The sequence below is a fragment of the Barbus barbus genome (assembly GCF_936440315.1).
Source record: "Barbus barbus genome assembly, chromosome: 18".
Classification (NCBI taxonomy): domain Eukaryota; kingdom Metazoa; phylum Chordata; class Actinopteri; order Cypriniformes; family Cyprinidae; genus Barbus; species Barbus barbus.
This window is the reverse complement of record NC_136746.1, coordinates 30703786-30721285: the sequence shown is the minus strand read 5'-3', so window position 1 is coordinate 30721285 and position 17500 is coordinate 30703786. Positions and strand designations below refer to the sequence as shown.

Sequence of the window (17500 nt, the reverse complement as noted above, 5' to 3'; positions counted from 1 at the left end):
TGTGTTTCAGGCCTGTTCTATTCTCCTTGCGCTGCACTGACTCTCAAAGACTTCCAGGCCGGCCAATTTGTCCTGCCGGGCTCTAGAGAATGGTCCATTTGAGTGGTTAAATACCAGAGGGGTGAACGCACACACATAGCACCTCTCTCGCATCCCACAATGATTTGTGGCGCGTCCATTATCTGCGGTGGAGAACAAACGCGCTTGGACGGGGCCCGGCGGTATCGGAGGCCCTTGGCCCTGCTCCCCATTGTTTTAGAGAGATTTCCCAGATGTTGCGACGGCCAAGATAAATAGGTGGCTTTATCCTCTCTCTCCCACACCTCTTTATCTGCCCTCGTCTCTTTTCAGCTCACGGACCCCCTACATTGAGCTTCTCCACCGCAGGGGCTGATGGGAAAGGATGCGTGTGGGATTTTCAGGGAGTGTTAAAGTTAAGTGATCTCGTAAAAACAAGCACAAATGTACAGCAATGTTAAATGGACAGTTCACCCATAAATGAAAATTCTGTCATCATTTACTCTTCCTCAAGTTGTTGAACACAAAAGAAGATATTTTGAAGAAAGGTGGTAAACAATCAGTTGACGGTAGCCATTGACTTCCATAGTATTTTTTCCATATTATGGAAGTCAATGGGTACCGTCAACAAAAGAAGATATTTTGAAGAATGTAGGTTTGGAACAACATGAGGGTGTGTAAGCGATGACAGAATTAGATTTTTGGTTGAACTGTCCATTTAATTTAGCAAAAATTTGCCTCAGTTTTCGTCAACAACTTTTTTTCACAAACGTTTTGCGTACAGACAACATTGTTGTCAAAACGATCCCTGTTCAAACAGATCTGCAAAAAACAACTAAAAACGCTGCATTATGCATGCCAGGCCAGTAGGTGGCGACGTCACTTTGTAATAAACACTACGCACCTGTGCACATACTGAGAGTCTGAGAGTAACGCATGTCAATTCTCTGTATGTATGCGCCGTACATGTGGAAGAATTGACAATAAAGCAGACTTGACTTGACTTGACTTGACATACGCATTCCTGTTGGCTGAACACGTAATATGCATGAGCACAACATCACCATTTTTACACATTCGCTTTTTTTATTTTATGTGGAGATGACAATGGTATCGTTTTCAAAAATCTACGCTTTGAAACCTGTGTAAATGAACGCATAAAAAATGTTCAGTTTTTAGTTGAAAATGGTGTTGCGTCAACACCCCCTAAATAAATAAAAAAATACCACTTATAGAACACTTATAGAAAAAACTTATAGAAATTATAAATATACACAATAAATATTGATATTACTAGTAAATAGTAAACCTGTAAATTATTTAAATTAAATACATACATACATACATACACACACACACACACACATTATGTAAAAAAAGATTTTAAACAATGTTTAGGTATATACACTCACATTAGAGCTAATATACAATATTATAAATGTAATATAGATTATATAATTTATCCTAGTTTGCTTGTGCTAATCTCCATTTTACATTTTCTTCTGCACATGCTGGAGATGTTCTGGTCAATATTAGAATAAAGGCTTAATCTTCATCTTTTTTTTGCATTTTCACCACCCAGTTTCTCTCATTTTCTGTTTTCTCCAGCTCTGTCCTCAGTTGCTCATTTTCTGGGCTGTGATGGCAGCGCTGTAGAATTATGGGATAAAAATCAATAATGTCAGGATTGAGTGATCAGGGAAAGTTTTAGTGCTGTAGGCTCAAGGCTTCATCAACACGGTTTAAAGCACGTCTCCTGAACCCCGAGCACAGGACTCACTTTACTGCGCTCTGGATTAATCGCCTCCAGCAGGGCATCATGGGATTGGCCTGAACACACGGGGCTTGTTGTAGGGTGTAGTAACTTTTGTGCCACATTTTTCTGACTGTGTGACATTCACTGACTGGATGTTAAGCTGAAAGCTGATGCATTTGAGATGTGTCCCTAGAAATGACACACCTGGATGTTTGTTTGTTTTATAAAACTGTGTAATTATCATAGAATTATTATTATTATTAGATTTGATATATAAACTACTGTACTTGTTTATTATGCAATATAAAATTTTAAATATAATATTATATTTAATTTGTTCATATATTTAATATTATATATTGCATCTATATATTATATTTAATATTTGTTATTATTATTATTGTTGTTAATATTATTGATATCATTATATATTAATATTACATTATTTTTTGTTGAATATATTTATTTTGTTTTACATATTATATTTTTTATAATATTATATATATAATTGTTACATACATTTTACATAAATTACACACACACACACATATATATACAGGTCCTTTTCAAAAAATTTGCATATTGTGATAAAGTTCATTATTTTCTGTAATGTACTGATAAACATTAGACTTTCATATATTTTAGATTCATTACAACACAACTGAAGTAGTTCAAGCCTTTTATTGTTTTAATATTGATGATTTTGGCATACAGCTCATGAAAACCCAAAAATCTCAAAAAATTAGCATATTTCATCCGACCAATAAAAGAAAAGTGTTTTTAATACAAAAAAAGTCAACCTTCAAATAATTATGTTCAGTTATGCACTCAATACTTGGTCGGGAATCCTTTTGCAGAAATGACTGCTTCAATGCGGCGTGGCATGGAGGCAATCAGCCTGTGGCACTGCTGAGGTGTTATGGAGGCCCAGGATGCTTCGATAGCGGCCTTAAGCTCATCCAGAGTGTTGGGTCTTGCGTCTCTCAACTTTCTCTTCACAATATCCCACAGATTCTCTATGGGGTTCAGGTCAGGAGAGTTGGCAGGCCAATTGAGCACAGTAATACCATGGTCAGTAAACCATTTACCAGTGGTTTTGGCACTGTGAGCAGGTGCCAGGTCGTGCTGAAAAATGAAATCTTCATCTCCACAAAGCTTTTCAGCAGATGGAAGCATGAAGTGCTCCAAAATCTCCTGATAGCTAGCTGCATTGACCCTGCCCTTGATAAAACACAGTGGACCAACACCAGCATCACTGACTGTGGGTACTTGACACTGGACTTCAGGCATTTTGGCATTTCCCTCTCCCCAGTCTTCCTCCAGACTCTGGCACCTTGATTTCCGAATGACATGCAAAATTTGCTTTCATCCGAAAAAAGTACTTTGGACCACTGAGCAACAGTCCAGTGCTGCTTCTCTGTAGCCCAGGTCAGGCGCTTCTGCCGCTGTTTCTGGTTCAAAAGTGGCTTGACCTGGGGAATGCGGCACCTGTAGCCCATTTCCTGCACACGCCTGTACACGGTGGCTCTGGATGTTTCTACTCCAGACTCAGTCCACTGCTTCCGCAGGTCCCCCAAGGTCTGGAATCGGTCCTTCTCCACAATCTTCCTCAGGGTCCGGTCACCTCTTCTCGTTGTGCTGCGTTTTCTGCCACACTTTTTCCTTCCCACAGACTTCCCACTGAGGTGCCTTGATACAGCACTCTGGGAACAGCCTATTCGTTCAGAAATGTCTTTCTGTGTCTTACCCTCTTGCTTGAGGGTGTCAATGATGGCCTTCTGGACAGCAGTCAGGTCGGCAGTCTTACCCATGATTGCGGTTTTGAGTAATGAACCAGGCTGGGAGTTTTTAAAAGCCTCAGGAATCTTTTGCAGGTGTTTAGAGTTAATTAGTTGATTCAGATGATTAGGTTAATAGCTCGTTTAGAGAACCTTTTCATGATATGCTAATTTTTTGAGATAGGAATTTTGGGTTTTCATGAGCTGTATGCCAAAATCATCAATATTAAAACAATAAAAGGCTTGAACTACTTCAGTTGTGTTGTAATGAATCTAAAATATATGAAAGTCTAATGTTTATCAGTACATTACAGAAAATAATGAACTTTATCACAATATGCTAATTTTTTGAGAAGGACCTGTGTGTGTGTATATATATATATATATATATATATATATATATACATATACATTAACATTTAACATATAAACATAAAATTTTTCATTTATGTGTGTGTATTTATATATACATAACAAATATACACCGTACAGACATAAAACAATAAAAACTTTTGTTTTGTGTGTGTGTGTGTATATATATATATATATATTTCATCTTTATAGATGTTGTTTCCTCTGAATTTCTTCATTCCTGCACTGATTTGCTCTCAGTCTCTGTTTATTATCTCCTGGAGTATGAAGTTAATGTGATTTGAGACGAGGTCAGTGAGAGTGCGCTCAGATTGAGTTTATGCACACTTCTGGCCGCGCTGCTGAAGTCACATGACCCGCAGCGTCCAATCACAGGCGCGTGTGCGCAGGTCAGCGTGAGTTTGTGTTGATGCACCTGGTGTGTAATCAGGATCACGGGCTTTAATTAATGATGTGTTTTAATAAGCTGCAGCAGAACACATGATGAGATCAGGAGAAATGACTGTGATTGATCAGCTCTGAGATGAATCTGATCACTCAAGGTCAGGGAACATGTGATCAATCAATCAATCAATCAATACTTCTCTCTGTCTGGAAACAGAAGTGTGGATTTGTAGAGTTTTTGGCTTCTGTTGTGAAGCTTTAACATGTTTAGAGTTCATCTTCTCCTGCTTTAATACATGTACAAAATACCTGAAGTACCGCGGTACTGCCATGTTTTGTGGCGGGTTTGAGGTTAATACCTGATTAAGGTAATCAATCAGTACCATGGTATAGAAGTACTTTACTACTAATATATATATAATATAATATATAATATTTTTGTACTTATACATTTTTGTATTTTTATACAGTTTTATATATATATATACACATACGCACATACATATATATATCTGTGTGTGTTTGTTTTTATATCTTTTTTCTAATGTATACATAAAAAATATAAATAAATATTTTACATTATCTTTTATATGTATGAAAATAAATAAAAGAATGAATAATATATAATTATATACATATAAAATAACAGTTTTTACTTTAAAATTGACATTTGAAATTCAAAGAATAAATTTTAGATAATTATGTATTTTATTATTTATTTAAGGAATAATCATATATGAATAAATTCATATAAAATAAAATATTTAAATTAGTACTTTTTTTATTATTGACAGTTGAAATTAAAATGTAAACATAACCCTCTTCATAAATGAATTTATTTCCCATTTCTGTGTAACTCCTGATTGGTCAGTGGTGTCAATCTGTGCTTTAGTCTTTGAGTGTAATGACTTTAAACTTTATAATTGATTGTTGTCTCATTAATTTCTCTTTACACTCATAGAATATTCAGTATTTAATGTGTGCGTGTTTCTTTAAGTAGTCATATAAACAATCATATGCATTCAGAGAATCAGTATCACAGAACGAGCAGCTGATTTTATAATCATCTGAAGCCTCATGGTTTCTCAAATCCCTCTGAATATTCAATTCAATTCAATTCAAGTTTATTTGTATAGCGCTTTTTACGATACAAATTGTTGCAAAGCAGCTCTACAGGAATTTAAGTTTCCACAATATATTTATATATTTCAGAACCTTAATATATTTAATTTATGGCAAAATTTGTTAATTGTGTATGTTGTCTGAGCGTTGGCATCCTCTGAGGTCCTCTGAGGGGTTAGCATCATCTTTTCTCAGGTGTTCGGTCATCTCAGATCATTTAAGGGTTGGATCCAGACTGAAGCTTCTGTCATTCCTAGTTACCACGGGATGTTAATCAACAGAGAAACAAATGAGACATAATTAGCGTAGCTGCTGTTCCATCTAAGCAAAAATGATTTGTTCAACCCAAGCTAAAGAATAATAATAATGTACATTTGATCAGATATAACTGCAGTACAAGATTATAAGATGCATTATGTGAATGCTTGGCTAAAGAGATGTGTCTTTAATCTAGATTTAAACAGAGAGAGTGTGTCTGAACCCCGAATGTTATCAGGAAGGCTATTCCAGAGTTTGGGAGCCAAATGTGAAAAAGCTCTACCTCCTTTAGTGGACTTTGCTATCCTAGGTACTACCAAAAGTCCAGAGTTTTGTGACCTTAGGGAGCGGGTTGGATTATAGCGTGCTAGAAGACGAGTTAGGCACGCAGGAGCTAAACCATTTAGGGCCTTATAGGCAAGTAATAATATTTAGTAAATGATACGGAACTTAATAGGTAGCCAGTGCAGAGACTGTAAAATTGGGGTAATATGATCATATTTTCTTGACCTGGTAAGAACTCTAGCCGCTGCATTTTGGACTATCTGTAGCTTGTTTATTGAAGATGCAGGACAAGCAGCTAGCAGTGCATTACAATAGTCCAGTCTAGAGGTCATGAATGCATGAACTAGCTTTTCTGCATCAGAAACAGGTAGCATGCTTCGAAGCTTGGCAATGTTTCTAAGATGGAAGAATGCTGTTTTTGTAACATGGGAAATATGATTTTCAAAGGACAAGTTGTAATATAACACCCAGATTTTTGACTTTAGAGGACGTAACAGTGCATCCGTCTAGTTGCAAATAATCCACGAGATTCTGTGTACTGTTTTTTGGTCCAATAAGTAATATCTCTGTCTTATCTGAATTTAATAGGAGGAAATTATTGGTCATCCAATCTTTTACACTTTTTACACAATCTATTAGCTTAGATAGTTTAGAAGTTTCATCTGGTCTTGTTGAGATATATAGTTGAGTATCATCAGCATAACAATGAAAACTAATCCCGTGTTTTCTAATAATATTACCAAGAGGCAACATGTATATTGAAAATATCAGAGGACCTAGGACAGATCCTTGTGGTACTCCATACTTTACTGGTGATAATTGAGATGACTCTCCATTTAAATGAACAAAGTGGTAGCGATCGGACAGGTAGGATCTAAACCATCTTAAAGCCTGCCCTTGAATACCAGTATAGTTTTGTAATCGATCTATGAGTATATCATGGTCTAGTGTCGAACGCAGCACTAAGATCAAGTAATACTAGCAATGAGGTGCAGCCTTGATCTGAAGCAAGAAGCAAGTCATTTGTAATTTTAACAAGTGCAGTTTCTGTGCTATGGTGAGGCCTGAAACCTGACTCAAATTCTTCATAGAGATCATTTTTTTGCAAAAAGGAGCATAATTCAGCAAACACCACTTTTTCTAAAATTTTAGACACAAACGGAAGATTTGAAATGGGTCTGTAATTTGCCAGTTCATTAGAATCTAGTTGTGGTTTCTTAATAAGAGGCTTAATAACCGCCAGCTTGAATGGTTTTGGGACGTGACCTAAGGCTAACGATGAGTTAATAATATTGAGAAGCGGTTCTTCTGCTACAGGTAACAACTCTTTCAGTAGTTTAGTGGGTACAGGATCTAATAAACATGTTGTTGGTTTAGATGCACTGATAAGTTTATTTAGCTCTTCCTGTCCTATAGTTATAAAGCACGGCAGTTTTTCTTTGGGTGCGATGAATGAAGCTGAAATACTAGACGCAGTAGAATCTACATTTGATATTGTATTTCTGATGTTATCTATTTTATCAGTAAAGAAATTCATAAAATCATTACTATTAAACTGTGGGGGAATATTTAGATCGGGTGGTGTCTGTTTATTTGTTAATCTAGCCACTGTGCTAAATAATAACCTTGGATTGTTTTGGTTATTATCTATGAGTTTGCGGATATGCTCTGCCCTGGCAGCTTTTAGAGCCTGTCTATAGCTGGACATACTGTTTTTCCACGCAATTCTAAAAACTTCTAATTTAGTTTTTCTCCATTTGCGCTCAAGATTACGAGTTTCTTTCTTGAGAGAATGGGTATAACTGTTGTACCATGGCGCAGTACGAATATGAATGTTTTCTGAACTCTACAGTAAGATGCTTTTCCCGCATCAGTCCGTTGTGCTCCGGTTGAGTTTCTGCTTGGCCGACTTTCAATCTGAGCAGCAGCGTTTGAGTTTTTCTTTCTATGGTTTGATCATTAAGAAGTTCTTGAGAAAGATCCAAAGCCAATGAAATGTGTGACTCCTGACGGGCCGCTCTCTCTGTCTCTGGCCCTTTTGAGGTGTTTTTCCAGGGCTATTCATTACAAAATCAGCTTAATGAGAGCAAAGCGCATTAGTGGCTGCTGCCGCCGCTGCAAATGACTGAAAGATGGAGCGATTTGTTGGCTCTTTAGAGAGCGGCTTAAGCCGAAGCTGTTTGTTCTGATCCACCGCGCTGCTCCTCGGCTTTCTGACATTTCCCTCCAAAGGGTTTTCCTGCCGGGTTTATTGGCTTGACCTGATTAGCTAATCTGTGCTTTAAATTTCAATGGCTTCTCGGGCCGGCCTGTGTGCGCTGGGAACCGGATTACCTCATTCAACTGTCCTCAAACACAGATGGCCGAATGTTTAACCGAATGTTAAAAGAGTCGACAAAAGGGACTTTAACGGAGCACACAGTCTTTAAGCTCAATGCATGCAGAGGAATAAAGAGAGATGCTCCTGTGTTGTGTTGTGCAGATGTTGAGATGCTGATATTAAATCGATGTCGTCTCTTCTTCTCCTCAGAGTCTGTGCTCGACGGCCAGTATGCAGACGGTGAGATCTGCAGACACCAATGAAGTCGACAAACTCATCTTCAGAGAGTCAGACAATGACCGCAAGGTGCAGCCTTTCACTGCTTCATTTAGTCATCAAACATATATGTTCAACCTATATATAGCAGTTAGTGTTGTCACGATACCGGAATTTCTAACTTGAAAAACCTGATACCTTGATACCTTGAAAAATATTGATTTTCGATACCACGGAGAAAAAAACTGCCACAATATTAAGGGGGTAATTTTTTTTAATTTAAAGATAAATGTAACAAGTCGAGAACATGCGGTATATTTTACATGAACAAAAAAATGTCTTGAGGTACTGCATTTGTTGATTTATTTATGAATCTTAGTTAAATGTTAATTGAAACTAACGTTTACTAATACATGTACTAATTAAAATCCAAAGTTCTATTTGTTGATATTCTCATTTGCTTCATAACCAGAATATTTCCAGATATAGGGCCCTATGAAATCCCTTTTATTTTTCCCCAAATTCCGTTTTATTTTTTTCTACATTCAATTTTTTCCATTTAAAATTTTTCTGGATTCCGTTTTTTTCCGTTTGAATTTTTCTGGACTCTTTTTTTTTTTAATGGTCAAATTAAATGCTATTAATCTAAAAGCATGTCTAATTCATTAAAATCATGAAAATTATACAATTTAACATTTAATTTATTAAAAGTGTAACAAAAATGACACGTTTAGGGCCGTATGAAACCTTATGTTTTATTGTTACCAAATTCTGTGTTTTAGCATGTCTATTATTTGAATGCATACAAACTATTTATTTATTCTTACAGTAGCCTTATGAAATGTGTTTTCCCCCTCAGAAATTCTGTGTTGTGTATTTAAATTTTACTGGATATCAGATGAAGGCATAAAACAATTTTAATTAATTTATATTTGAATTAATGAAAATTAAACATTTACATTTTTGGCAAATGAAGGGGATTTACTATTAAAATTAAAACTAAAATATTTTGTGATTATTTCTTTAAAAAAATGAACAGTAGTAGTAAGTAGTAGTATTATGTACATTCTACTAAATAATAGTAATATAGCCTATTTCTGGCACACGGTCTTTAATAGGCGAAGTTAAACTGAACTTTTATTTTGACGGGTTGCCGTGAATACTTCTAAAGTTCTGTGTGTGTATGATATGACGCTAGTTTTACTCAAATTAAATGGTAAAATGCTGGTAAAGTGCCTTTCAGATCAGTTCTGGAGATATTGTTGATGTATTTATGTCCTCATTGAGACGGCAGACGCTGAAATCACCGCGAGCGCCACATTAGTAAACACAACCGCACGTGCAGCACATTCACACAGAGACGCGCAGAACATGCAGGATTCAGATTTAAATCCACGTTTGCAGCTTAATATTTACAGATACTAGTCCATATCGTGATTTGATTTAAGTGTAATGACCTACTTTTGATTAATTCATCCAAACTTTGACAAATTCCGTGACATTCCGCGTTAAACTGTAAACTCCGTGTTTATGACTGGATTCCGTGGCGTTCTCTGCATCGCGGAGATCATAGATCCCTACAGATAGCGCTCCTGCTGTGTTCTTTAACAACCAGAGCAGTCATCTTTCTATTCACTTCACTTCTGCTATTTAACCAGAGCGAAGGAGACGAGTGCGGTCACGTGTGGTGCTTGTCCACGCGCCTTTGGAGAGAAGCTCGGCTAGTATCGGTGTATCCATACTTCGGGAAATTAATATTGGTACCGTTCAGATATTTCAGTATCGATATTTATCGAAATATCCATATTTTTGACAACACTAATAGCAATATATGTCTATGTCTGGGTATTTATCTCTCTATCTATCTACATACATACACTAACACACACATATATATGAATAAATAAATAAACACACACACACACACATGTATAAAAATGTGTGTGTGTGTATATACACTACCAGTCAAAAGTTTTTGAACAGTAAGATTTTTATTTTTTTTAAAACTGTTTTCTATGTGAATATGTGTTAAAGTGTAATTTATTTCTGTGATCTGCAGCTGTATTTTCAGCATCATTACTCCAGTCTTCAGTGTCACATGATCTTCAGAAATCATAATAATATACTGATTTACTGCTCAACAAACATTTCTGATTATTATCAATGTTGAACACAGCTGTGCTGCACAATATTTTTGTGGAAACTGTGATGCATTTTATTTTTCAGGATTCACAGATGAATAGAAAGTTCAGGAGAACAGCATTTATTTGAAATAGAAATTTCTGTAACATTATAAACGTCTTTACTGTCACTTTTGATCAAGTTAACACATCCTTGTGTTAATTTATTTTAAAAACTTTATCTTATTGACCCAAACTTCTGAACCAGAGCCAATGTCATACACTGTATTTATAATACTGGCTCTCATTGGTTTCTGCTGTTAAAGTGAGTTCGCTGAAGCTAATGAAGATGTGTTTGTTCTCTGTCCTCTCATAGGTTGTCCTACAGCTGGAAAAGAAGTTTTTTAATTACATTAACCAGGACGTTTTCCGGGAAAACAATGGAATGCTGGTAAGAGACTCGTTTCTGTTTAGATGCTTCATAACCGTGTGAATGTTTGACTTCTGTCTTCCTGAATGATGCTTTGATGGAGAGCAGCTGCGGAGCCTGATGAACTTTATGAATTAAGACGATTAGCAGCACACTGGATGTCATTGTGGATACAGATGTTAGGGCAGGTTATGATGGAGAGGTCAGACCTCATATCAGCGCTTATAAAGAGACACATTAACAAAATACAAATAATAGATCACCTTCCATTTCCATGCAGTACAGTTATTTGAAAATAAATAAATTAGTGCTGTCATACGATTAATAGCATCCAAAATAAAAGTTTTTGTTTACATAATATATATGTGTGTGCTGTTTATATTTATTATGTTTATATAAAAACAAACACATACAGCATATATTTTGAGAATATTACATGTATATATTTATGTTCATGTAATTTATGTAATATATAAATATATTTGATATATAAACATAGCATATTTTTCTTTAACATGTACATGCATGTGTGTGGATTTATATATACATAATAAATATATACAACACACACATAGATTATTTGAACAAAAACTTTCAAAAACTAAAATCATGATTAATCGTTTGACAGCACGAACATAAATTAAATTAAATAAGTAAAGATGTAAATTAAATAAATAACTTTTATGAACATGTAAATAAATTAATTAATTTGAAAAATGTTGATGTCCTGTCAAACTCTAATGCTTCTAATATTTTGGCACTTGGTCTTTAGTCAAATTAAACTGATGCCAGCATGGCTTAAAAACTCATTTAATTATAAAATACACACCTTTGAGCCACTTTAAATGATTTCGTTTGATCAGAGTGTGTTTGTGTTGTTCACACAGAATGTGTTTTGGATTTTTTAATATTTAACAAAAAAAAACTTTTTCCTTTTTTTTTTTTTTTATTTAATTAAAGTTTTTATTATTTTTATTTCAGTTTTAGTTATCAGATTAAACCAAATGAAAATGAGAAGTAGCTGAAATATTTTTATATTTTATTGTTTTTATTGTGAATTTGTTTATTTTCCTTTTTTAGTCACACTTTTTTTCCTGTTTAGTCATTCAGTTGTGTTTTTATTGTTAATGTTTATATATTTTTTCAGTTTTAGTTATCAAGTTAACCTCTTAAGACCCTGTGACCTCATGAGGATATTATATTTCAGTGTATTTCTCTGAGACACAGTGTTAAGTCTGGATGTCCTGTACGGAGCACCTTCAGGGCTTTTCAGAGATACTAAATGATTGGATGCTTCACCATCACCACTCCCTCTCCTTGCTCTTCAAAAATGTCTGATATTAATTTAATGACACTCTTATGGAAATATGATCATATTTTGTCATTATCATTTAAATCGGTCTCATAAATCAACATCTCAGGAAAATGTTATGGGGTTTCAAATCAAAATATGGCTTTCTGTTACGAAACAGGACGTTGATTTCAAACATGTCCTCATATGAGGACACCGGGACTAAAAGCATGTTTATTACGGGTTTTGGGAGACATAACAAATGAATAGGGAAAGAAATTATATTTCAATATTCTATGAAATATTATACATTATTATGAAAATCTTGTCAATTATTACTCCCATTATTACACTTCTTTTTTCATTACATGTTGCCCCAAAAACACATTAATATGCAAATTAGATTTAGTTTATAGATACATTGTATATAATGAGAGAACCTGTTTATGGCCATTTTACACACATTTTGCAGAAAGAGAAATGGTATATCAAATCATTCTGTTATAACATAGTTGAGAATCATCTTTATACAACGTTTGGTAAAAAAAAAAAAAAAATCCTGAAAACTAAAAATGTATTGGTGATTTAAAAAATAAATTTTTATTTTTATATTTTCGTTTAAATTTTAATTAAGGTCTTAGTAAGTTTTTTTTTTCATAAATTTTTTAATAATAGTAAGTTGAAATTGAAAAATATAGTAAGTTGAAATATATAGCTGAAATGCATTTTTTATATGTTATTTCAGTTAACGTTTGTTTTTCAAATGTGAAAGAAGCTCATAATCTGACAGTATGAGAGGAGTGAGGATTGTCTGTCTGTTTATTCTTTCTCCAAATTACCAAGAGCATCATTAACAGGAGCATGAAGAAGCTGAAACCGTTAGTGTGTGTGTGTGTGTGTGTGTGTGTGTGTGTGTGTGTGAGTGTGTGTGTGTGTGTGTGTGTGTGTGTGTGTGTGTGTGTGTGTCTGTGTGTGTGTGTGTGTGTGTGTGTCTGTGTGTGTGTGTGTGTGTGTGTGCGTGTGCGTGCGTGTGTGTGTGTGTGTGTGTGTGCGTGCGTGCGTGCGTGCGTGCGTGTGTGTGTGTGTGTGTGTGTGTGCGTGTGCGTGTGTGTGATGGATGTCCTGATGGCACATGAGAGATAATCTGATGGTCATGCTCTACTTAAACACACCGTCTTATGATCCCTGGAAAACAAACTGCCTCCAGAACGACGAATGTCCCTCCCAGCATCCTTCATCAACGACTAGAGTTGTACCGGCTTGACAGAAATTTAATTCGAGGCAGCTCTCGAAAATAATTATTGTATTTTGAAAGGAGTAATCATTGGTCAGGACATGATTGAATACGTCCATGCCTATTGACTTTTGCCATGATTAATAGGTTTGTTTAGTCGATATAGCCATCGAAACTGTATAATTAATTATCCAGGCGGCTGTCACGCGGTGAGGATGGAGCGCTCTGATGAGGATTTGGGAAGATTAAATTTTCCGCGGGGCCCGTGTGTGTGTGTGTGTGTGTGAGAGACGCCTCCACCCCACTAACTCTCATTGATTTTGCTTCAGTGTCTCTTTATTGAAACTTTATCAGGAGGATCCGAGCGGAATCCGGAGCGAGTGATGAACTTCTCCATCTGCGCTCGTCATGCGGGCCGCGTACACGCCGCTACATCGCTCAAACCGCAGTTTTTAAGAGTCCAAATAAATAAATAAATAACGCGAGGCTTTCATATTTCAGCTGTCGTTCCCGCCGAGGCGTCGCTAATCAAAGCAGACTCGAGGAAACGCTGCATGCATGAGAATCCGCTCTCATCACACTTTTATCAATCTGATAATGAAAACAGATCTGCGTTTCCTGTACATTATAATAGTTTGAGGTCTGATTTCACTTGTAAAGGTTTATTTGCATGTGTGTCACATAATGCAGATTCATCCACAACAGAAACAGAAAAACCAGCATCAAAGATGCGTTTCTGAACACTAACTAATGATGTTTATTCAACCTTTTTTCATTTTAATCACAATTGACTACAGTTGCAACTCTTAAATATAAAAGACCTAAAATGCAAAAGAAAAAATAGTAAAGACACAAATATATAAGACAAATCTTATATATATATGCTGTTGTAAACAAACTTTTATTTTGGATGCAATTAATCATGATTAATTGTTTGACCACACTTATATATATATATATATATATATATATATATATATATGTATACACACACACACACAAACACATGCAATATATACAAATCTATATAAGACAAATTATAGATGCATCTGTTTTTCTATTCTTTAGATACAAGTATCAGACATTTGAGCACCAAAATTGCAATGAATGAAAAACCAGTTTATAGCAATATTTCTGAGTGAAGCTGCTGTAATATTTGATTGGCTTGAGTTTTTGAGCATTGATGATGTGTTAGTGAGGGATGAATGCTGCACTCAAAATAATGCATTGGTCATAAATAGTGTGAAAATATGGCTGCTGCGATGAAAGTAAAGTGTGTGGTGTAAAACTCAAATTAAACACCTCTCACCCCGGCTCTTATCGATGGCCTTTAGTGGCATCAGCTGTTGTCAGAGCTCTTATTTTGTACATAAATCAATGCACAATTACGGCAGGAGACGCCCGTCGGCCCAAACCGCACCGCGGCTCTGTGATTTAGGACGGCCTGCGTTTATTGGGCTGAAGTGGTGTTTTGGAGGAGTTTGTTTGTTTTATTTATTTTCGTCTGCTTCACAAACACACGCGCTCAAGGTCACCGACGCTGACGGATCACGAGCGGGACGAGACGGGGTTTACTGACCCACCAGAGCAGCAAATCACTCGGATTAATTGACCCGCAGGAAATGTAGTGTGAAATTTCAGCCCGCAGGTCTCTAGCTGCTAAATGAATTACTCAACATTCACACACACACACAAACACACACGTGTGTCATAGCTGTACTTTGACTTTCCCTTTTCACTGTGTAGAATTAAAATGTCTGAATATACATATATATATGACCCTGCAGCACAAAAGCAGTCATGAGTAACACAGGTATATCTGTAGCAATAGACAACAATACATTGTATGGATCACAATTATACATTTCTCTTTTATGACAAATTTTCCTACCATAAATATATCAAAACTTCATTTTTGATTAGTAATATGCATTGCTAAGAACTTAATTTGAACAACTTTAAAGGAGATTTTCTCAATATTTAGATTTTTTTGCTCCCTCAGATTCCAGATTTTCTAATAGTTGTATCTCAGCCAAATATTGTCCGATCATAACAAACCATACATCAATGGAAAGATTATTTATTCAGCTTCAGATGATGTATACATCTCAATTTTAAAAAATTGACCCTAATGACTGGTTTTGTGCTTGACACTGGCTGTGAAAACCCAGCTAAAGTCATTTTTGGTGATTTACTGTTTTCTACATAAAATCGTCCTTCATACGGTAAAGAACATTCTGTGAAAATGTAACATTGATATCTTTAATATTGACTAAGACCATGTCAAAGATTTAAATCGCAGTGAAATTAACGGTTGATGCTCGTTATCTCATATTTAGATTGAGACTTTAGCCTGGATTTCACAGAGAGGGTCACATATATTAGGGCTGTCAGTCCATTCAAATTTTTTATCTAATTATATGTGTCGATTAATTAATCTAATTAATCACAAATTACATTTGGCTGTGAAAATACCCTCTCAAGATTATTTAAAGCTATTTTTGTGTTGAATGAGAAAGTATTAAGTAGACAAATAGTAGCTTTAGAAAGAAATATTTTTTATTTGATTCAACATAACATTTATTACACATAAACATTTAGACTACAACGGCCTGACATACAATGGAACATAAAAGCAGATAATTTGAGAAGCATCTCAGTATTGTTATTTTTCTCGTTCATGCAATGAAAGTCATCGGTAACCAAAGCAGCTTTCTTCTTTCATGTTGCACAAAAGAACGCAAGTCATCCAGAAACTAAACACCGCTGTGTAGCTCGGAGATGCACAACAATTCTGCAACGGCTTTATAGGGAATAATTTTGTTGGAAAAACTGAGCAAAAACAAACAATATTGTTTAAAATATGCACAATATTAACTTCTTATTTACTGAGCTGTTGTATAAAATCACTCGTGGTATTCGTACATAAACGGCACTCGTGTGATATTGTCCCCGCTGCTCGTGTGATATCGCTTATCATGTGATATAAATATGAGACAAAAACTCATACAGGAGCATTTTTGCCCCAATATCTTGAATTTCAGGGCATAACTGCATTTATGGAGTTGTTGTCCTGCATCATATTTGTCTGCTGTCAACTGTATGAAATCCCTGCGAAAAAACAAACAAATAAACTATTACACACCATCACAAAATTAGTAATGGTTTTACCGCTTATAATGGGACTTGTATTGGTGGCTTGTTAAAACCAATAAATCCTAATGGAATACTGTATGTCCAAAACACACTACAGAGAACCATTTTGTAATGGTTTTAATGGTTAAAAGTTGATGGTTTGTAATGGTATTTGTAGTGGATGTATGGATGTATTGCAGGGATGTATGATGATGTACAGGTCTGGGGGCGGGGCCAGCACGGTAACTGCGTTAAAATATATTTTTATTGCGTAATTTTTTTAATTAGTTAAGTTAATGTGTTTAACTCACAGCCCTAATATATATATATATATATAGAGAGAGAGAGAGAGAGAGCGAGAAATGGATAGATTACTTACAAATGTAATGTCATAAAAATGACATGATGAAAATTCAGATTACTCATTTTAGGTAACGTATTCTGACTACTTCTGGATTTCTTCTTGTGACCGTGTAATCAATTACTACCCAGCACTATATGTGTGTGTGTGTATACCAAGGTCTGTCTGAATACTCGATTCTGATTGGCTGGCAGGCAGTGTTGGGCTAGTTACTCAAATAATGTAATATTACTCATTACTAGTTACTCCTTTCAAAAGTAATATTGTTACTTTGCTTATTAATCTCTGGCAACAGTAATTAGTTACACTACTAGTTACATTACTTTTTCTTCACGCACCACAGAAGTTGTAACTGTGTATCTTTCACAGAAATTCTTCTAGAATGTTATTAACAACATATTTCTGCCTCATCATTTGACC

At 35.4% G+C, this 17500-nt stretch overlaps 1 protein-coding gene across 2 annotated transcripts in view; it reads left to right on the top strand.

The window, feature by feature from the left end:
* inpp5a (inositol polyphosphate-5-phosphatase A) overlaps positions 1-17500 on the top strand; it is a 187527-nt gene that overhangs the window by 143138 nt on the left and 26889 nt on the right. For both annotated transcript variants that reach the window (XM_079439461.1, XM_079439462.1), the window contains exons 10-11: positions 8504-8599; positions 11006-11080. In XM_079439461.1, the coding sequence (XP_079295587.1) occupies positions 8504-8599; positions 11006-11080 (171 nt within the window). The remainder of the gene's footprint in view (positions 1-8503; positions 8600-11005; positions 11081-17500) is intronic.